This window comes from Bos javanicus, chromosome X (genome assembly GCF_032452875.1).
Source record: "Bos javanicus breed banteng chromosome X, ARS-OSU_banteng_1.0, whole genome shotgun sequence".
NCBI classification, from domain to species: domain Eukaryota; kingdom Metazoa; phylum Chordata; class Mammalia; order Artiodactyla; family Bovidae; genus Bos; species Bos javanicus.
Genome location: NC_083897.1, coordinates 67,372,137 through 67,395,168, shown reverse-complemented (window position 1 = coordinate 67,395,168; position 23,032 = coordinate 67,372,137). Strand labels below are relative to the sequence as shown.

The window sequence follows — 23,032 nt, the reverse complement described above, 5'->3', positions numbered from 1 at the left end:
AAGGCCAATTTTACAAGATCAGGAAATGTAACCAAGCTCCTTAATGCATAGAATTATACACAGAAAAGTAGGCAAAGGGAGAAGAAAGAAGAATGTGTTTCAAACAAAGAAATAAGACAGAACCACAGAAGAACTTAGCAAAGTGGAGATAAGGAATGTACCCAATAAAGAGTTCAAGTTAATATCATAAAGACCCTCAGTGAAGTCAAGAGAAGAATGGGTGAACACAAAGAGGAATTTAACAGATGGAAGATATAAAGAATAACTAAACATAAATTAAGGATATAATAACATAAAAAAAAATGAACTAGAAGCAATCAGCAGTTGATAGGATGATACAAAGGAATGCATTTGCAAAATGGAAAACAGAGTAGTGGAAATCACCCAATCTGAAGAGAAAGAGGATAAAATTTAAAAAAATGAAAACAATTTAGGGAAAACATCAAGAATCCTAAAATTAACTTGCTGGAGGGGGGCAGAGGGATTATTTGGGAAATAATAGAACATACAAAGTAAGGTCTTTGTCATCAGTCTTGGCAATATTCTTTTGGATATTTGTCCTCAGGCAAGGGAAACAAAAGTAAACAAAGAATCAGTTGTGGCTACAAACTACAAAGTTTTTGCACAGTGAAGGAAACTATTAATAGAAAAAGTTGCTTACTGAATGGGAGAAGATATTTTCAAAAATATATCTGATAAGAAACTTAATACCCAAGACATACAAAAGACTTATACATTATACAACTCAACATCCAAAAATCACCTGATTAAAAAATGAGTAGTAAACCTGAAGAGATTTTTCCAAAGAAAATCTAGATGGCAAACAGACACATGAAAAGATGCTCTACATCCCTAATCATCAGGGAAATGCAAATCAAAACCAAACTGAGATATCACCTCATGCCTGTGAATTATTGTTATTAAAAAACAAAACAAAACAAATATTGGCAAGAATCTGGAGAAAAGGAACCGTCATGCACTGTTGACGGAATTTAAATTGGTGCAACCATATGGAAAATGATATGGAAGTTCCTCAAAAAATTGAAATCAGAACTACCATACCATCCAGCAGTTTTACTCTGGGTATTTATCTGAAAAAAAAAAAAAAAAAAAAAAAAAAAACAAAAACAAAAATACTAACTTAAAAAGAAATATGAACCTAGATGTACATAGCAGCATTATTTATAATAGCCAAATAATGGAAGCCACCTAAGTGCCTACAGCAGATGAATGGATAAAGAAAAGGTCACACACACACACACCACAATATAATATTTCTCAGCAATAATAAAGAATGAAATCTTACCATTTGCAACAGTGTGGATGTACATGGAAGGTATTATGCTTAGAGAAATAAGTCAGAGAAAAACAAATGCTCTATGTTGTATGTATATCAAAAATGTGAAATTTTTAAAAAATCAAAATTAACAAGTATTAAAAACAGGTACAGACTGGCAGATTCAGAGAACAAATTAGTGGTTATCACAAGGGACAGGTATTGTGGGAAGGACCAGATAGGTGAAAGGGATTAAGAAGTACAAACTGCAAGTTAGAAAATAAGTGTTTTAAGGATGTAACAAACATGACATCAAATAGAATCAATATTTTTTAATAGTGTTGTATGGTGTGTAAGCTATAAAATATAAAATAACTAAGTGTACACCTGAAGATAATCTAATATTGTAAGTCAGTTATAGTTCAATTAAAAAAAAAAAAAAAGAACCTGATTAAAATCGTGTCAAAGACCTGGAAGAGACCCTCATCAAATAAAATGTACAAATGACATATAACCATATGAATATATATTCAACATCATATGCCATTAGAGAATTTCAGATTAAACAAAAATGAGGTACCCCTGCACACCTATTGGAATGGCTAAAATTCAGAACTGTATCAACATTAACTGCTGGTATGGATGTGGAGCAACAAGAACTCTCATTTATTGCTGGTGGGAATGTAGTATGGCACAGCAATTTGGAAAGCATTTGGTGCTTTCTCACGAAGCTAAACAGAGTCTCCTTGTTTATCCAAATGAATTAAAATATTATGTCTAAACAAATCTACATACCAATGTTTATAGCAACTTTATTCATAATTGCTAAAAGTTGAAAGCAACCACAGTGTCCTTCAGTAGTTAAATGAGTAAACAAACTGGTATATCCATGCCATGGAACAATAATTAGCAACAAAACAAATAAACTATGAAATCAAGAAAAGACTAGTGCATATTGCCAAGTGAAACAGAGCCAGTCTGAAAAGAGTAAATACTGTATGATTCCACCTATATGGCATTCAGGAAAAGGCAAACTTATAGAGACATTAAAAGCCAAGTTTAAGAGGAGTGAATAGATGGAGCAGAAGAGATTTTTAAGAGAGTGAAACTAAGTAGTCTGTATGATACTGTAATGGTAGACACATGATGTTGTGCATTTGTGAAAAGCCATATAATTTGTAACACAAAGAATGAACTCTGTTGTACACTATGGACAGTAGTTAACAATAGTGTATCAATATTGATTCATGTATTGCAGCAAGTGTACCTCACTAGTATATGATGTTAATTAGAGGGGAAACTGCTGGTGGAGAGGAAGTATATGGAAATTCTCTGTAATTTCTGCTCACTTTTTCTGTAAATGTAAAAATGTTCTAAAAATAAAGTCAGTTGATTAAAATAAAAGACAACTTTTGCCATACCTGAATAAATAGGGTTAGAGTGGCAGAATTCAGAGAGAAAAATCAACAAAAGTGAAGGCTTGCATTTTCGGTTCTAATGAGGTGGATGAAACTGGAGCCTATTATACAGAATGACATAAGTCAGAAAGAAAAACACCAATACAGTATATTAACACATATATATGGGATTTAGAAAGATGGTAATGATGACCCTATATGCGAGACAGCAAAAGAGACAGAGATATAAAGAACAGTATTTTGGACTCCGTGGGATAAGGCGAGGGTGGGATGATTTAAGAGAATAGCATTGAAACATGTATATTAACATATGTGAAACAGATGATCAGTCCAAATTTTATGCATGAAATAGGGCACTTAAAGCCAGTGCACTGGGACAACGCTGAGAGATGAGATGGGGAGAGAGGTGGGAGAGGAGTTCACAATGGGGAACACATGTACACCCATGGCTGATTCATGTCAATGTATGGCAAAAACCACAACATTGTAATTAGCCTCCAATTAAATAAAATAATAATGAGAAAAGAAAAAAAAAAAAAGTGAAAGCTAAGATGAATTAAAATTGTGGAGAACTGCAGCTGGCCCAGAGGGGAAAGAATAGGGCATACATAGAAGAATATAGTGAAATATCAAAGCTAGAAAGTTAAATTCATATGAAACCAGAGAGCTTCTGTTTATTCTGGAGATAATGAGTAGCTGCTGAAAGTCTTAAAAAACTTAAAAGCTTCTGCACATCAAAGGAAACTATTAGCAAGGTGAAAAGACAGCCTTCAGAATGGGAGAAAATAATAGCAAATGAAGCAACTGACAAACAACTAATCTCAAAAATATACAAGCAACTCCTACAGCTCAACTCCAGAAAAATAAATGACCCAATCAAAAAATGGGCCAAAGATCTAAATAGACATTTCTCCAAAGAAGACATACAGATGGCTAACAAACACATGAAAAGATGCTCAACATCACTCATTATCAGAGAAATGCAAATCAAAACCACTATGAGGTACCATTTCACACCAATCAGAATGGCTGCAATCCAAAAGTCTACAAATAATAAATGCTGGAGAGGGTGTGGAGAAAAGGGAACCCTCTTACACTGTTGGTGGGAATGCAAACTAGTACAGCCACTATGGAGAACAGTGTGGAGATTCCTTTAAAAACTGGAAATAGAACTGCCTTATGATCCAGCAATCCCACTGCTGGGCATACACACTGAGGAAACCAGAAGGGAAAGAGACACGTGTACCCCAATGTTCATCACAGCACTGTTTATAATAGCCAGGACATGGAAGCAACCTAGATGTCCATCAGCAGATGAATGGATAAGAAAGCAGTGGTACATATACACAATGGAGTATTACTCAGCCATTAAAAAGAATACATTTGAATCAGTTCTAATGAGGTGGATGAAACTGGAGCCTATTATACAGAGTGAAGTAAGCCAGAAGGAAAAACACCAATACAGTATACTAACGCATATATATGGAATTTAGAAAGATGGTAACGATAACCCTGTATACGAGACAGCAAAAGAGACACTGACGTATAGAACAGTCTTATGGACTTTGTGGGAGAGGGAGAGGGTGGGAAGATTTGGGAGAATGGCATTGAAACATGTAAAATATCATGTATGAAACGAGATGCCAGTCCAGGTTCAATGCACGATACTGGATGCTTGGGGCTAGTGCACTGGGACGACCCAGAGGGATGGTATGGGGAGGGAGGAGGGAGGAGGGTTCAGGATGGGGAACACATGTATACCTGTGGTGGATTCATTTTGATATTTGGCAAAACTAATACCATTATGTAAAGTTTGAAAATAAAATAAAATTAATTAAAAAAAAATTGAAGTGGAAAGGCAAATTCAATGGTATAGGAAAACCAACCAGGAAAACATTTTACCATCTAGGCATGACAGGATTGGTGCCTGACTGTAGAATACAAGATATTACATATGACAATGACTTGGAAACCAAATGTAAGTGTAATTGTAGAGGGAAGATCAGAGTATTATGAAATTTGTAGCCTTAATTCCTGAAAGGAGGTGGTGCCATGCACTTACATAAAACTTAAAGGAGTTGCCACAATACCAAGATGCATTAGAAAGAGGGCTTATAGTAGTACACCTGATGTGATTGACAAGAAAGAAAAAAATAACATTTTGGTGATTTTTGAAAAGAGTTTGTCTTCATTACCATTCTATTAAAAGTCTCTGTACATTTCTGATATGTAATTCAATGAGCCAGATTGCTGAAATTATATATATATATTGATGGCTCTTAATTTAATGTTTTCAGCTTTCGGAAAAAGTTTGACTTGCATAACTCTGTATTTGCATATGCTTTGCATGTGCATCTCAAGTGGGGTCACTATTAAACTCACATGTAATATAAATATTAGCTTAAATTCCAGGATACTATAGTCAATTGATGGTTGGTTATTGTAGGTCATGATCTGAAGTTGTGGCTTTTAAGTACTTCATGGTTATTTGAAATGTTTGAATGAATTATATTTTAAAACTGTCAGTGGGCTGTTAAATTCTCTTTTTTGCATGGTTTGCATGTAGTTTGCTTGTCAACTGGACTTTACATAGGCATATGCCTTGATATGGCCAAATGGTATCTGGATAATACTGAAAACCTTTCAAGGATGAGGAAAGAGTATTATACTGTTAACAGAAGTGTAAATTCAACAAAAGTTTGAGCATTTGAGTGATAAATTGAGGCACTGATGGCTACTTTTCATTTATGGTTTGATCAATTTTCTATTAAAATACTAACTATACAAAGAAGAATTGGAAGTCCACAATTGTCTTGGGTTTGTTGTAAATGTTAACCTTATATAAATGGGTTATTGATAGTTGCTATTATTTTGAACATAAGGCGAAGGTTATTGATGGTTGCTATTATGTTGAACAAGAGGTGAAGATTTTAGGGAGAGATAAATAGTGATTAATTTATGTTATGGAATGTCCCATCATTATAGCAAAGCTGCATGATGGGTAAAGCATAAAATACATATACATCTACATAATTTTGTAAAGTTAACTGAAAATAAACTAATTTAAAAGGTGACACAGAAATCCATTTTTAATTCAGTGTTTGCACTGTATTGAGACTTTAAATTAATAATCACAGGAAAAAGGCTTCAAAACTGCAAAATCTGTTTTAATAGATTGCTCCTAAAAGCAAATCAGAGGGTGAGCCATAAATGAAGTGATGGGGAAGATTTTTAAATACTTTACTAATACTCTTTGGGGATTTGGAGTCATAGGAAGTGTAGAATATGTTTCCCTTCTTAGATTCCACACTAAATTTGTTTCCAGCTTTTTTATCCTTGAATAATTCTGATAACAGTACATTTTGTGTCTGTCTTTATCAGAAATATTGATGACTGTTTTATTCTTTATTTAGGAATTTCTTTAATAGAGTGATCATTTTAATGTGTGAGACCTGTCATATCTAGGAGTTTGTTTCATTGTGCTACTTTTGAAAACTTTGTTAATGACTTTAACTCAACCATCTTTGTTGAGCCCAGGAGATTTATTTACAACATTCTTCCTTCTAACCCTGTTTGTGTCCTAAAATTATGTTTTGAGTATTTGTATTACCATTACTGTTGTTTTGAGGAATGAGATTTAAGAGGTCTCTGAATATATTTCCTATAGATTCATTGTACACTTGTTGTTGTGATATTGGAAACAAGAAAAAATGATGGGATGCAAACAGGAGAAAGGGATGTTATTAACATTTGATAATTTTGTGTAAGATTAACATAAACATTGCCCATAGTAGAGTTTCAATAGCCTATAATAATTTTGGAAAATTACAAGGAGGCACATTTTCGAACATCTGTTAAATATTACTTGTTTCTGGGATCATGTCCAAAAAAGGCAAGATTACTGTCAAGACAATAGCTTAAAATACATTATAATGTGATATGGTTTACTTATTGTAGTCATGTTAATATCCATAATGTTAGGCCAACTTTCCCTAGCCTCTACTCAAAGGTCTTTCCATTCTTTCCATACAAATACCAACCTTATGAAGGATAAGCAGACAACTATTTCAATTTGTTACTTTTTTTTTCATAATGACATATCTGTGGCTACCACAAGTGTTATATGGATAATACTTGAAAGATATTCTTTCAGAAATTTAAAATATGTGAAAAATATTTCACTTTGCATAATAAAACAAATAGAATTCTTGGAACTACCCAAATATGTGGATATTCGTTATTAAACTGGAAAACAGGTTGATATTTTGATAGAGGACTTATTCCTTATGGACAAAGTCTTCAAATTAGAACTATAAGCATTCATTTTAGAGATTTATAGCTAAAAGACTAGGACATAGTCCCAGTCTTATTTTCTTCAATCATTCTGAAGCCTAAGGAATCTACATCTTATCATACTAGTACCTCTATTCAGTTCAGTTCAGTTCAGTCACTCAGTCAGTCATCTCCGACTCTGTGACCCCATGAATTGCAGCACGCCAGGCCTCCCTGTCCATCACCAACTCCCAGAGTTCACCCAAACTCATGTCTATCGAGTCAGTGATGCCATCCAGCCATCTCATCCTCTGTCGTCCCCTTCTCCTCCTGCCCCCAATCTCTCCCAGCATCAGAGTCTTTTCCAAAGAGTCAACTCTTCGCATGAGGTGGCCAAAGTACTGGAGTTTCAGCTTTAGCATCATTCCTTCCAAAGAACACCCAGGACTCAGCTCCTTTAAAATGGACTGGTTGGATCTCCTTGCAGTCCAAGGGACGCTCAAGAGTCTAATCGAATACCACAGTTCAAAAGCATCAATTCTTCGACACTCAGCTTTCTTCACATTCCAACTCTCACATCCATACATGACTACTGGAAAAACAATAGCCTTGACTAGACGGACCTTTGTTGGCAAAGTAATGTCTCTGCTTTTAAATATGGTATCTAGGTTGGTCATAACTTTCCTTCCAAGGAGTAAGTGTCTTTTAATTTCATGGCTGCAGTCACCATCTGCAGTGATTTTGCTCTGCTTTTAAATATGGTATCTAGGTTGGTCATAACTTTCCTTCCAAGGAGTAAGTGTCTTTTAATTTCATGGCTGCAGTCACCATCTGCAGTGATTTTGGAGCCCCCAAAAATAAAGTCTGACACTGTTTCCACTGTTTCCCCTTCTACTTCCCATGAAGTGATGGGACCAGATGCCATGATCTTCGTTTTCCGAATGTTGAGCTCTAAGCCAACTTTTTCACTCTCCTCTTTCATTTTCATCAGGAGGCATTTTAGTTCCTCTTCACTTTCTGCCATAAAGGTGGTGTCATCTGCATATCTGAGGTTATTGATATTTCTCCTGGCAGTCTTGATTCTAGCTTGTGCTTCTTCCAGCCCAGTGTTTCTCATGATGTACTCTGCATATAAGTTAAATAAGCAGGGTGACAATATACAGCCTTGACGTACTCCATTTCCTGTTTGGAACCAGTCTGTTGTTCCATGTCCAGTTCTAACTGTTGTTTCCTGACCTGCATATAGGTTTCTCAAGAGGCAGGTCAGGTGGTCTTGTTTTGCCATCTCTTGAAGAATTTTCCACAGTTTATTGTGATCCACAGAGTCAAAGGCTTTGGCATAGTCAATAAAGCAGAAATAGATGTTTTTTTGTAACTCTCTTGCTTTTTTGATGATCCAGTGGATGTTGGCAATTTGATGTCTGGTTGTTCTGCCTTTTCTAAAACCAGCTTGAACATCTTGAAGTTCACGGTTCACATGTTGCTGAAGCCTGGCTTGGAGAATTTTGAGCATTACTTTACTAGTGTGTGAGATAAGTGCAATTGTGCGGTAGTTTGAGCATTCTTTGGGATTGCCTTTCTTTGGGATTGGAATGAAAACTGACCTTTTCCAGTCGTGTGGCCACTGCTGAGTTTTCCATATTTGCTGGCATATTGAGTGCAGCACTTTCACGGCATTATCTTTCAGGATTTGAAATAGCTCAACTGAAATTTCATCACCTTCACTAGCTTTACTCCTAAGGAAAGAGTTAAGCTAGAAAGTATCAACACATCATTACATTATAATATTTAAAAGGCAAGTTGCTTCTTTTTATTAAACACAACGATGTTTAGCTTAAAGTTTTTTGTTTCTTTTTATGAGTAAAAAATTGAACATTATAAATAAATATTTTGGAAGTGAGAGCAAGAATAAGGAATATTGTTAAATAAAAGTCTGAATATAGGTGCATTTTTAAATTATAAAACCATGTTAAATTCCACAGATACTATTATTTCCCCAAGGAGATACTAAAATATGATAAAACCACTTAAAATTCAACAAGAGTGAAGACTTTTTTTCTTAACTATTTAATAACATCAATTTTTATGTAATTTCCATTTGTCCATATAATGTAACTAATATTATAATTTAACATGCACTGTCTCTTTTAGGACTGGATCTGCCATTTATGATGATGCCTCATCCCCTACTTCCAGTCAGCTTACCTCCTGCATCAGTTGCTATGGCAATGAATCAGATGAACCATCTTAATACTATTGCCAACATGGCTGCTGCAGCCCAGATTCACAATCCACTCTCTAGAGCTGGGGCCTCAGTTATAAAGGTAAGAATAGTAATTTAGAAGAGGATAAAGTTGTTAATAACATGTCAATTTTGATAAAATAATAATAATTCCATGAAATCTTCAGTATAAACACATAGCTCATTGACTCAGTTGCTTAGCATAAAGTATTGATGAGTTTGATTTCTGACTAGGCCTGCTAAGGTGTTTTTGTTATTGTCATTTGTTTTCATTCAATGACCACAGATACTACCTTTAATTCTAGCATCCTGTCTTGTATTCATGAGCACAGTGTGTGGGAGGCATGCTCAGCTAAAGAGAGAGCAGAAGAATGTGCAAAATCCATTCCCATTGCTGGAGTGAAACAAAGTAAACACTGCATCTTCTTGGTGTTTGTGAGACAGTTGTGGAATAGTATATATCATAAAAGATTTATAGTTAAAAAGACCTGCATTTCAGTTCTGATTCTGCTACTTAATATCTGAATGACCTTGGATATAGCAATTAACCTTCCTCAACTTTTTCCTCAACTGTAAAATAAAAGTCCTAATCTATCCCACCTATTTCATTGGCCGTCTGGAGGTAATATGAGTAAAATACAGTTTAAAATTGTGAAACATTAAACAAATCCTTATGATAATTTATAGTATTCAGTTCAGTTCAGTTGCTCAGTCATGTCTGACTCTTTGCAACCCCATGGACTGCAGCATGCCAAGCTTCCCTGTCCATCACCAACTCCCGGAGCTTACTGAAACTCATGTCCATAGAGTTGGTGATGCCATCTAACCATCCCATCTTCTGTCATCCCCTTCTCCACCCGCCTTCAATCTTCCCCAGCATCAGAGTCTTTTCCAATGAGTCAGTTCTTTGCATGAGGTGGCCAAAGTATTGGAGTTTTATCATTATCATATTCTAGAATAAAATTTTTCAAAATTTTTGGACCATTGTGTAATGAAACACAAATATTTTATAATCTTCCTTATGTCTCCTATTAGTTTGTCACATCTTCCTTTGCCTTCCAAGTATAACATGAACTAAGTTTTGTAATACATTTTTCCTTTTGTGGAGAAGATAATATAAGGGTGTATAGAATCAAATAGTATAGTTAATCAGGGCGACCCTTGATTTGTTCCTTTGTCCCTCCATTTATTCAACAAAAATACTCAATATGTAGACATCACATAGGGTAATATGGGAAATAATTAGGATGTAGTTCCTGACTTCCAGGACCCACAACCTAAATTCTAGAGAATAACAAGTACACATTTAACTTGCATAACAACACAGACTGTGATGCATAGCAATCCATCAAGCATTACATGAATTTAGAGGAGGGAGAGAGCAAATCTAGGTTAGAGAAGAGAGGGAACAGGAATCACAAATGGTATTACAGTTGATGGATTTGAGCTAGGCCTTGAAATATTGATATTATTGTAATACGTGAACATGAGAGAAAAAGAACTGAAGGTAGAAGAAATAAGAGATTCTAGACATATTTGTTTAATATTAAATTAGCTTCTAATTTGGTGAACTTCTAAAGCAATAAAGAAAATTTAAAATATAATCTTTATAAGAAAGGGAAAGAACTGATAATTTTTTATTAAGCTCCATTTGTATTTTTATGGCCATGTAGCAGTATGCTTTCTGTAAGGACTGTGGCCCTCAGTGAGTTAGTCTGTTTTGACTAAAAGTGAAGAGTGTGGACATATTTATCTTGTTACTAATCTTAGAGGAAATGCTTTCAGCTTTTTACAGTTGGGTATGTTAGCTGTAGATCTGTCATATATGGCCTTTATTATGCTGAAATACATTCCCTATATGCTCACTTTCTGGAGAATCAGAATAAGACACTGATATCTGGTTTAAAAATACTGTGGATCCATCTGTATTTTTTGCTTTCTATTGACTGGGTCCCTATTATGCATCATGTGATTATTAAGGTTTGTGACCTAATAGGGAGAGACAAAAAATAAACAAAGTTTTTGATTTAAAATGTAAATGGATAAAATGAACAAATGTGTACTATTTTGAAAACATGCTTTTGCTGATTTTGTTTTGTACTATCTGAAGCCAGGATTCCTGAGTCATGTGAAAACTACATATAATGCTTTAAATTTTCCTATATTCTGTGTGCTTAAAATTTTAGTAGTAAATGATTATTAATGTGTTATGTTTGTCTTTATTTTTTCAGGTTCTTTAAAAGGAGCGATGTAAAGTGCATACAATCATGATTACATATTTATATAATATGTATTTTTATAATGTGACAGTATACTTTTGTTTGAATGCTCATAGACTCAAATGAATGCACCACTTAGTATACTTATTCATAATATCATTTGACTAGTCTGATAATGTTGCATATTAGAATTAAATAAAAACCTTCAGGTTCCTGTAATAGGCTTAAAAGTCCAGTGTTTTAGAGTTTGTATTTGGGCCAGCATCCAGTGATATGCCTATAGATGAGGGAAAAAAAAAGAAAAGAAAGTGAAAACCTCTGATTTATAACATTTGCCAATTTATGTGGTATAAGTAATTCCCACCATAGCTGATTTAATGTTAACAGCAGCTTAACACCTGACTCACAGAATTACTGTGTTTTTAATAATTAGCTCTAATTTGAACAAAGACAATACTCTCCTTTAAAGCCTTATATGAAATATGAAATGTTTATCAAATCAGCTTCTCTACACCAATATTCCCCCATATCCAGTAAATCAAACAAAATATTTTCAAAGTAGTTTACCTCTCATATTTACTCAGAAAAACATAACATGTAACTCAAGTTTTGAGATCTCTATAAAAATGAGTAAAGTTTTTTTTTGCTGTTGTTGAAATTATGCCACTTTAACATAAAATAAAGTCACATTGGAAAGAGCATAATTGCATTTATGCCTTCTTCTTCTACCAGTGTGTAAATATTTCCACCCCAATGTGGAAAAAAAAAAAAAAGAAGAAGGAAATTGGTGAATAGAGGTGTTGACTTCTGCAAATGCTCTTAAATAGTGAAAACTAACACAAGGGAGACTAGACCTGGTTTCATCTTTTGAATTTCCTTCTCACAGGTAGGAAATAAAACCACAGCTTTTAAGAGCTTTGAGAAGTGATGTGACTTTTAGAATCTTAGACATCTAAAGAAAATATGTATTTACTTAGATTTTAATAAATTCCCCACCTCCATGGTGGTAAACAATCAACAAACAATCTTAGATGCATAGCACATACCTACTACAGCAATACTATTTAATATCGTAGCCATTAGCCACATGTGGCTATTTCAATTTAAAATAATTAAATAAAATGGACATTTCAGTTCCTCAATGGCTACTAGCTACATTTAAATTTCTAATTAGATAGTACAGATAGGGAACATTTGCCTATTTACAGAAAATTTTATCAGACAGCACTGTTTCTAAGACGTTAGATAGGATGGTTGCAAAGTTCAGAACACTCAGTCTATGGGGAAAAGAGATAATACACTTTGAAAAATCAGCAAGTGTATTGCAATTTGCCTTGAATTTGGCCAGAAAGGATAGTTGTTGCTTAAATTGCCTTACTGTTGTTCAGTTGCCCAGTCCTGTCCAACTCTTTGCTATCCCATGGACTGCAGCACACCCAGGCCTCTGTGTCCCTCATCATCATGTCCATTACATTGTTGATGACATCCAGCTGTCTCATCCTCTGATTCCCTCTTTTCCTTCTGCCCCCAATCTTTCCCAGCATCAGGGACTTTTCCAATGAGTCAGCTGTTCACATCAGATGACCAAATATTGGAATTTCAGCATCAGTATTTCCAATGAGTATTTAGGGTTGATTTTGAAAGGTTGTTGCTGGGAGGAGCCAAGATGGCGGAGGAGTAGGACGGGGAGAACACTTTCTCCCCCACAAATTCATCAAAAGAGCATTTAAAAGCCAAGTAAATTCCACAAAACAACTTCTGAATGCCGGCAGAGGACATCAGGCACCCAGAAAAGCAACCCAAGTCTTCGAAAGGAGGTAGGAAAAAATATAAAAGACAAAAGAGACAAAAGAGGGAGGGACAGAACTCTGTCCCGGGAAGGGAGTCTTAAAAAGAGAGAAGTTTCCAAACATCAGGAAACCTTCTCACTGCTGAATCTGTGCCGAGCTTTGGAAGCACAGAGGGCAACATAATAGGGAGAAAAAATAAATAAACAATTAAAACTTGCAGGTTGCGAGCCCTATGGTAACTACCCCAGCGGAGAAGCAGCGCAGACGCCTGCACACGCCATTAGCAAGCAGGGGCTGGGCAGGGAGGTGGGGCACAGGCTGCATCGCTTAGAGTAAGGACCTGGCTTGAATACCCTGAGCGCTATCTGAGCGAAATAATCTGGGCTAGCAAACCAGACTGTGGGATATCTATCACACGAAAAGCCAGCCCTAACCTAAGACACCGCCAGGCCCGTGCACAGAACAAAGGACTTAACAGAGATAGCAGGCTGCAGACCTACCCCTCCGGTGACAGGCAGCCAGAGCCAGAAGGGGGCAATCACAGCCCCAGAGAGACATTATCTATAAAACTGTAAGTAGGCTTCTTTGCTAACTAAAACTTCTTGGGGGTATGGACGGTCAACATCTCCCTGAGAAGGTGTGCCGGTTGTACACCTAAATAACTGAGCGGCGGGGAGGCGATAAGTCGCAGCAATCGCGCTCACTAAATACCACATCACCTGAGCTGCTCGGACCTGGGAAGGGCACAAAATGCAGGCCCAACCGAGTCTGCACCTCTGAGGACTACCCGAGTGCCTGAACCTGAGCGGCTTGGACCTGGGAGGTACAGGCAGCCCAGGGCCGGCTACGGATGGTTCCCGGCGGAGCAACCTAGAACCTGAGCAGTGTGGGCAGGGAGGCGACACGCGCCGTGAGCGGGGGCAGACCCAGTGTGGCTGAGGCACTACGAGCACACGCCAGTGTTACTTGTTTGCAGCATCCCGCCATCCCTCCCCACAGCGCGACTGAACAAGTGAGCCTAAAAAAAAAAAAAAAAAAAGTGTCCTCCACCATCCTCTTTGCATCAGGGCGGAAACCAGACACCGAAGAGTCCAGCAAACAGAAGAAGCAATAACAGAGGGAACCGCCTTGGAAGCTACAGGCAACAGATTAAAACCCTGTGGTTACTACCGACTACATAGGAAGGGGCCTATAGATCTTGAGAAGTAAAAGTTGGACCAAGGAACTAGCCAAAAATGAGCTGAACCCACAATACTCACAACAAAACCAGAGAAAGTCCTTGATATATTTATACTATTTTTAAGATCATTCTTTCTTTCTTTCTTTTTTTTTTAAATTTTTTAAAAAATTTTAAGTCCTCTATTATTCCTTTAATTTTCACTTTTATAGCCTATTACTTTGCAAAAAAAAAAAGATCCTATTTTTTTTTCAGCAAACTTCATATATATATATATTTATAACTTTTTGACTTTTTTTTTTTTCTTCTTTTCTTTAACATTGTAGTTTTGACATTCCAAACTCTACTCTAGATTCTTGATTTTAGATTTTTGGTATTTGTTATCAATTTTGTACCTATAGTTTTTTTATAATTTCTGTGATTCTTTTTTCTTTTCCCTGTTTCTTTCTCTTCTTCTTTTATATAACACTGTATATCTGAAATTCCAAACTCTACTCTAGATTTTTAATTTATGCTTTTTTGGTATTTGATACCAATTTTGTACCTGTATTTTCTTTATAATTTTGGCGACATTGTTTGTTTTTGTTTGGTTTTTTTTTTTCTCTCTTTCTTTTTCTTCTTCTTTTTTTTAACATTTATTTTTGAAATTCCAAACTCTACTCTAGATTTTTAACTTTTGCTTTTATGTATTTGTTACCAATTTTGTACCTTTAAGAACCCAATCTTCAGTACTCATTTTTCACTAGGGAACGAGATTACTGGCTTAACTGCTCTCTCTCCCTTTGGACACTCCTTTTTCTCCACCAGGTCGCCTGTATCTCCTCCCTAACCCCTCTCTACTCTACCCAACTCTGTGAATTTCTGTGTGTTCCAGACAGTGGAGAACACTTAGGGAACAGATTACTGGCTGGATATGTCTCCCTCCTTTTCATTCCCCCTTTTATCCTTCTGGCCACCTCTATCTCCTTCCTCCGTCTTCTCTTCTCTGTATAACTCTGTGAACATCTATGAGCGGTCCAGTTGTGGAGTGCACATAAGGAAGTGATTATTGGCTAGTCCACTCACTCCACTATTGATTCCACCTCATCTCATTCGGGTCACCTCTAACTCCCTCCTCCCTCTTCTCTTCTCCATGTAACGCTGTGAACCTCTCTGGGTGACCCTCATGGTAGAGAAACTTTTCATCTTTAACGTGGATGTTTTAGCATTGGTGCTGTATAGAAGGAGAAGTTTTGAAACTACCGTAAAAATAAGACCAATAACTGGAAGCAGGAGGCTTAAATCCAAACCCTGCCTCCAGGGAACTCCTGACTCCAAAGAACATTAATTGACAAGAGCTCATCAAAAGTCTCCATACTGACACTGAAACCAAGCACTACACAAGGGCCAACAAGTTCCAGGGAAAGACATACCAAGCAAATTCTCCAGCAACAAAGGAACACAGCCCTGAGCTTCAAGATACAGGCTGCCAAAAGTCACCCCAAAACCACAGACATCTCATAACTCATTACTGGACACTTCATTGCACTCCAGAGAGAAGAAATAGAGCTCCACCCTCCAGAACACCAACACGAGCTTCTTTAACCAGGAAACCTTGACAAGCCACCTTACAAACCCACACACAATGAGGAAATGCCACAATAAACAGAACTCCACAAACGTCCAGAATACAGAAAGGACACCCCAAAATCAGCAATTTAAACAAGATGAAGAGACAGAGGAATACCCAGCAGATAAAGGAACAGGATATATGCCCACCAGACCAAACAAAAGATAAAGAGATAGGGAATCTACCTGATAAAGAATTCCGAATAATGATAGTGAAATTGACCCAAAATCTTGAAATCAAAATGGAATCACAGATAAATAGCCTGGAGACAAGGACTGAGAAGATGCAAGAAAGGTTTAACAAGGACTTAGAAGAAATAAAAAAAGAGTCAATATACAATGAATAATGCAATAAATGAAATTAAAAACACTCTGGAGGCAACAAATAGTAGAATAACAGAGGCAGAAGATAGGATTAGTGAATTAGAAGATAGGATGGCAGAAATAAATGAATCAGAGAGGATAAAAGAAAAACGAATTAAAAGAAATGAGGACAATCTCAGAGACCTCCAGGACAATATTAAATGCTACAACATTCGAATCATAGGGGTCCCAGAAGAAGAAGACAAAAAGAAAGACCATGAGAAAATACTTGAAGAGATAATAGTTGAAAACTTCCCTAAAATGGGGAAGGAAATAATCACCCAAGTCCAAGAAACACAGAGAGTCCCAAACAGGATAAACCCAAGGCGAAACACCCCAAGACACATATTAATCAAATTAACAAAGATCAAACACAAAGAACAAATATTAAAAGCAGCAAGGGAAAAACAACAAATAACACACAAGGGAATTCCCATAAGGATAACAGCTGATCTTTCAATAGAAACTCTTCAAGCCAGGAGGGAATGGCAAGACATACTTAAAATGATGAAAGAAAATAACCTACAGCCCAGATTATTGTACCCAATAAGGATCTCATTCAAGTATGAAGGAGAAATCAAAAGCTTTTCAGACAAGCAAAAGCTGAGAGAATTCTGCACCACCAAACCAGCTCTCCAACAAATACTAAAGGATATTCTCTAGACAGGATACACAAAAATGGTGTATAAATTCGAACCGAAAACTAAAGTAAATGGCAACGGGATCATACTTATCAGTAATTACCTTAAATGAAAAAGGGTTGAATGCCCCAACCAAAAGACAAAGACTGGCTGAATGGATACAAAAACAAGACCCCTACATATGTTGTCTACAAGAGACCCACCTCAAAACAGGGGACACATACAGACTGAAAGTGAAGGGCTGGAAAAAGATTTTCCATGCAAATAGGGACCAAAAGAAAGAAGGAGTAGCAATACTCATATCAGATAAAATAGACTTTAAAACAAAGGCTGTGAAAAGAGACAAAGATGGTCACTACATAATTACCAAAGGATCAATCCAGGAATATATAACAATTATAAATATATATGCACCCAAGACGGGAGGACCACAGTATGTAAGACAAATGCTAACAAGTATGAAAGGAGAAATTAACAATAACACAGTAATAGTGGGAGACTTCAATACCCCACTCACACCTATCGATAGATCAACTAAACAGAAAATTAACAAGGATACACAAACTTTAAAAGATACAATAGACCAGTTAGACCTAATTGATATCTATAGGACATTTCATCCAAAAACAATGAATTTCACCTTTTTCTCAGGTGCACATGGAACCTTCTCCAGGATAGATCACATCCTGGGCCATAAAGCTAGCCTTGGTAAATTCAAAAAAATAGAAATCATTCCAAGCATCTTTTCTGACCACAATGCAGTAAGATTAGATCTCAATTACAGGAGAAAAACTATTAAAAATTCCAACATATGGAGGATGAACAACACCCTGCTGAATAACCAACAAATCACAGAAGAAATCAAGAAAGAAATCAAAATTTGCATAGAAACGAATGAAAATGAAAACACAACAACCCAAAACCTGTGGGACACAGTAAAAGCAGTCCTAAGGGGAAAGTTCATAGCAATACAGGCACACCTCAAGAAACAAGAAAAAAGTCAAATAAATAACCTAACTCTACACCTAAAGCAACTAGAAAAGGAAGAAATGAAGAACCTCAGGGTTAGTAGAAGGAAAGAAATCTTAAAAATTAGAGCAGAAATAAATGCAAAAGAAACAAAAGAGACCATAGCAAAAATCAACAAAGCCAAAAGCTGGTTCTTTGAAAGGATAAATAAAATTGACAAACCATTAGCCAGACTCATCAAGAAACAAAGGGAGAAAAATCAAATCAATAAAATTAGAAATGAAAATGGAGAGATCACAACAGACAACACAGAAATACAAAGGATCATAAGAGACTACTAATCAACAATTATATGCCAATAAAATGGACAACGAGGAAGAAATGGACAAATTCTTAGAAAAGTACAACTTTCCAAAACTGGACCAGGAAGAAATAGAAAATCTTAACAGACCCATCACAGGCACGGAAATTGAAACTGTAATCAAAAGTCTTCCAGCAAACAAAAGCCCAGGTCCAGACGGCTTCACAGCTGAATTCTACCAAAAATTTAGAGAAGAGCTAACACCTATCCTGCTCAAACTCTTCCAGAAAATTGCAGAGGAAGGTAAACTTCCAAACTCATTCTATGAGGCCACCATCACCCTAATACCAAAACCTGACAAAGATCCCACAAAAAAAGAAAACTACAGGCCAATATCAATGATGAACATAGATGCAAAAATCCTTAACAAAATTCTAGCAATCAGAATCCAACAACACATTAAAAGATCATACACAATGACCAAGTGGGCTTTATCCCAGGGATGCAAGGATTCTTCAGTATCCACAAATCAATCAATATAATACACCACATTAACAAATTGAAAAATAAAAACCATATGATTATCTCAATAGATGCAGAGAAAGCCTTTGACAAAATTCAACATCCATTTATGATAAAAACTATCCAGAAAGCAGGAATAGAAGGAACATACCTCAACATAATAAAAGCTATATATGACAAACCCACAGCAAGCATTATACTCAGTCATGAACAATTGAAAGCATTCCCTTTAAAATCAGGAACAAGAAAAGAGTACCCACTTTCACCATTACTATTCAACATAGTTTTGGAAGTTTTGGCCACAGCAATCAGAACAGAAAAAGAAATAAAAGGAATCCAAATTGGAAAAGAAGAAGTAAAACTCTCACTATTTGCAGATGACATGATCCTCTACATAGAAAACCCTAAAGACTCCACCAGAAAATTACTAGAACTAATCAATGATTATAGTAAATTTGCAGCATATAAAGTCAACACTCAGAAATCCCTTGCATTCCTATACACTAATAATGAGAAAACAGAAAGAGAAATTAAGGAAACAATTCCATTCACCATTGCAATGGAAAGAATAAAATACTTAGGAATATATCTACCTAAAGAAACTAAAGACCTATACATAGAAAACTATAAAACACGGGTGAAAGAAATCAAAGAGGACACTAATAGATGGAGAAATATACCATGTTCATGGATTGGAAGAATCAGTATAGTGAAAATGAGTATACTACCCAAAGCAATTTATGGATTCAATACAATCCCTGTCAAGTTACCAACGGCATTCTTCACAGAGCTAGAACAAATAATTTCACAATTTGCATGGAAATACAAAAAACCTTGAATAGCCAAAGCGATCTTGAGAAAGAAGAATGGAACTGGAGGAATCAACCTACCTGACTTCAGGCTCTACTACAAAGCCACAGTTATCAAGACAGTATGGTCCTGGAACAAAGACAGAAATATAGATCAATGGAACAAAATAGAAAGCCCAGACATAAATCCACACACATAGGGACACCTTATCTTTGACAATGGAGGCAAGAATATACAATGGATTAAAGACAATCTCTTTAACAAGTGGTGCTGGGAAATCTGGTCAACCACCTGTAAAAGAATGAAGCTAGAAGACTTTCTAACACCATACACAAAAATAAACTCAAAATGAATTAAAGATCTAAACATAACACCAGAAACTATAAAACTCCTAGAGGAGAACCTAGGCAAAACACTCTCTGACATAAATCATAGCAGGATCCTCTATGACCGACCTCCCAGAATATTGGAAATAAAAGCAAAAATAAACAAATGGGACCTAATTAAACTTAAAAGCTTCTGCACATCAAAGGAAACTATTAGCAAGGTGAAAAGGCAGCCTTCAGAATGGGAGAAATTAATAGCAAATGAAGCAACTGACAAACAACTAACCTCAAAAATATACAAGCAACTCCTACAGATCAACTCCAGAAAAATAAATAACCCAATCAAAAAATGGGCCAAAGAACTAAATAGACATTTCTCCAAAGAAGACATACAGATGGGTAACAAACACATTGAAAGATGCTCAACATCACTGATTATCAGAGAAATGCAAATCAAAACCACTATGAGGTACCATTTCACTCCAGTCAGAATGGCTGCAATCCAAAAGTCTACAAGCAATAAATGCTGGAGAGGCTGTGGAGAAAAGGGAACCCTCTTACACTGTTGGTGGGAATGCAGACTAGTACAGCCACTATGGAGAACAGTGTGGAGATTCCTTAAAGAAACTGGAAATAGAACTGCCTTATGATCCAGCAATCCCACTGCTGGGCATACACACTGAGGAAACCAGAAGGGAAAGAGACACGTGTACCCCAATGTTCATCACAGCACTGTTTATAATAGCCAGGACATAGAAGCAACCTAGATGTCCATCAGCTGATGAATGGATAAGAAAGCTGTGGTACATATACACAATGGAGTATTACTCAGCCATTAAAAAGAATACATTTGAATCAGTTCTAATGAGTTGGATGAAACTGGAGCGTATTATACAGAGTGAAGTAAGCCAGAAAGAAAAACACCAATACAGTATACTAACGCATATATATGGAATTTAGAAAGATGCTAACAATAACCCTGTATACGAGACAGCAAAAGAGACACTGATGTATAGAACAGTCTTATGGACTTTGTTGCAGAGAGAATGTGGGAGGATTTGGGAGAATGGCATTGAAACATGTATAATATCATGTATGAAACGAGTTGCCAGTCCAGGTTCGATGCAAGATACTGGGTGCTTGGGGCTAGTGCACTGGGACGACCCAGAGGGATGGTATGGGGAGGGAGGAAGGAGGAGGGTTCCGGATGGGGAACGCATGTATACCTGTGGTGGATTCATTTTGATATTTGGCAAAACTAATACAATTTGTAAAGTTTAAAAAAAAAAAAAAAGTTGTTGCTGAAGCATGAAAAGACGCTGGGATTCTTGGCTTCTGGAGGAGAAGAATTCAATCTGGAGCCAGAGATGAGGCTTGGTTGTTCAGACCTTTTGTGTAATAAAGTTTTATTAAAGTATAAAGGAGATAGAGAAAGTTTCTGACATAGGCATCAGAAGGGGGCAGAAAGAGTACCCCCCTGATAGTCTTCAGCTGGATGCTATATAGTCACTAGCAGTCTGTTAATGAAAGAAAGGAATGTCTTAAAACTCAGAATGGCACCAGACCCCTCATCCATAAATTGTATTTTGGGATAGTCTTGGCTGCAGGCGATTCATCCCGGGCCATAAAAACGATTGACTTGAGTCTTGTAGAAGGGCAGATTACCATACAAATAGTTTCATTTACATAGATTAGGGGAACAATATCTGAGTGTAACATACTGGTTTGTCAAGTAGGTTCTGAGCCATTAGGCAGAACCAATTTGAAGACAAGAGTTTGAGGTAAATGCATAGTACACTAACATAGCTTAAGACAAACATTTCCATAAGAAAAATGCTTTGGTTAACTCAAGGTTTGAGAATAGTTAACTTCAGGTGAGACCAGGTGTTATTATTGCATCAGTATTTTAAGAGAAAATTTCTTTAATTTGTATAGAGAAAGAAAAGAATATTGCTAGTCTGTTTCCTCCTGCCGCTTATGAGAGATAAAAATGTCTGACACTTGCAGCCTCTTTCCTCCATTTGGAGACCCCTGGCCTTCCTGCCTGTTACCCTCTCAATTTCCCTTAAGACTGACTGGTTTGATCTCCTTGCTGTCCAAGGGACTTTCAGGAGTCTTCTCCAGCACGACAGTTCAAAAGCATCAATTCTTCAGTACTGTACCTTCTTTATGGTCCTGCTCTCACAATCATGTGTGACCATTGGGAAGACCAAAGTCTTGACTATATGGACATTTGTCAGCAGATATTGTCTCTTCTTTTCAACACACTGTCTAGGTTTGTCATAACTTTCTTGCCAAGAAGCAAATGTCTTCTGATTTCATGGCTACAGTCCCCATCCGCAGTGATTGTAGAGCCCAAGAAGAGGAAATCTGTCACTACTTCCATCTTTTCCCCCTCTATTTACCATGAAGTAATGGGGCTAGATGCCATTATCTTAATTTTTTTAATTTAGTTTTAATAATTTAGTTTTAAGCTGGCTCTTTCACTCTCTTCCTTCACTTTCACCCCCTTCACCCTCATCGAGAAGCTTAGTCCATTATTATTGTCATCATTTTCTATTAGAAAACAGAGAGCAAGAACAGAATTAACTGATTTAGCATAGGTCTAATATTTGCAAATAATCATGTTATGTTGCTTTATCAAAAAAAAAAAAAAAAAAAAGAAAGAAAGAAAGAAAAAGAAACAGATACCCCACCCCCCAAAATAGTTTATAGAATTATATACTGTTTCTCTCTAGATATATCATAATTTGTCAGTTAAGTAAGATGTATTAAGAAGAAGATTTCAGTGGAGGAATATGGAATGATGGGTAAGAGCATAAGCTCTGAAGTCAGATTGTATGCCTGTATTTGAATTCTGATTGCACAATTTCTTGTTATGTGAATTCAGGAAAAATGAATTTACCTGTCCATACTTGCCCATCAATTTGCCTTATTTTGCAGTGAAGTGCAGAAGATAATTGTATCTACCTCATAACATGGGGTGTTAATATATACTTAAATGAGACAAACTTGTTAACACACTTAGTGTGCTTATACTTAGTAAATACTCAGTGTAAGCTAATTATATTTTATTATGTTTTATACTCAAGGACTCA

The 23,032-nt window shown here is 36.3% G+C and overlaps 1 protein-coding gene across 1 annotated transcript in view; it reads left to right on the top strand.

Annotated features, from left to right (window-relative positions):
* The window catches only part of LOC133243087 (dachshund homolog 2-like), a 298,941-nt gene that overhangs the window by 125,797 nt on the left and 150,112 nt on the right, over nucleotides 1-23,032 (top strand). The window contains exon 3 of the mRNA XM_061409548.1: nucleotides 9,118-9,290. Within this exon, the coding sequence (XP_061265532.1) occupies nucleotides 9,118-9,290 (173 nt within the window). The remainder of the gene's footprint in view (nucleotides 1-9,117; nucleotides 9,291-23,032) is intronic.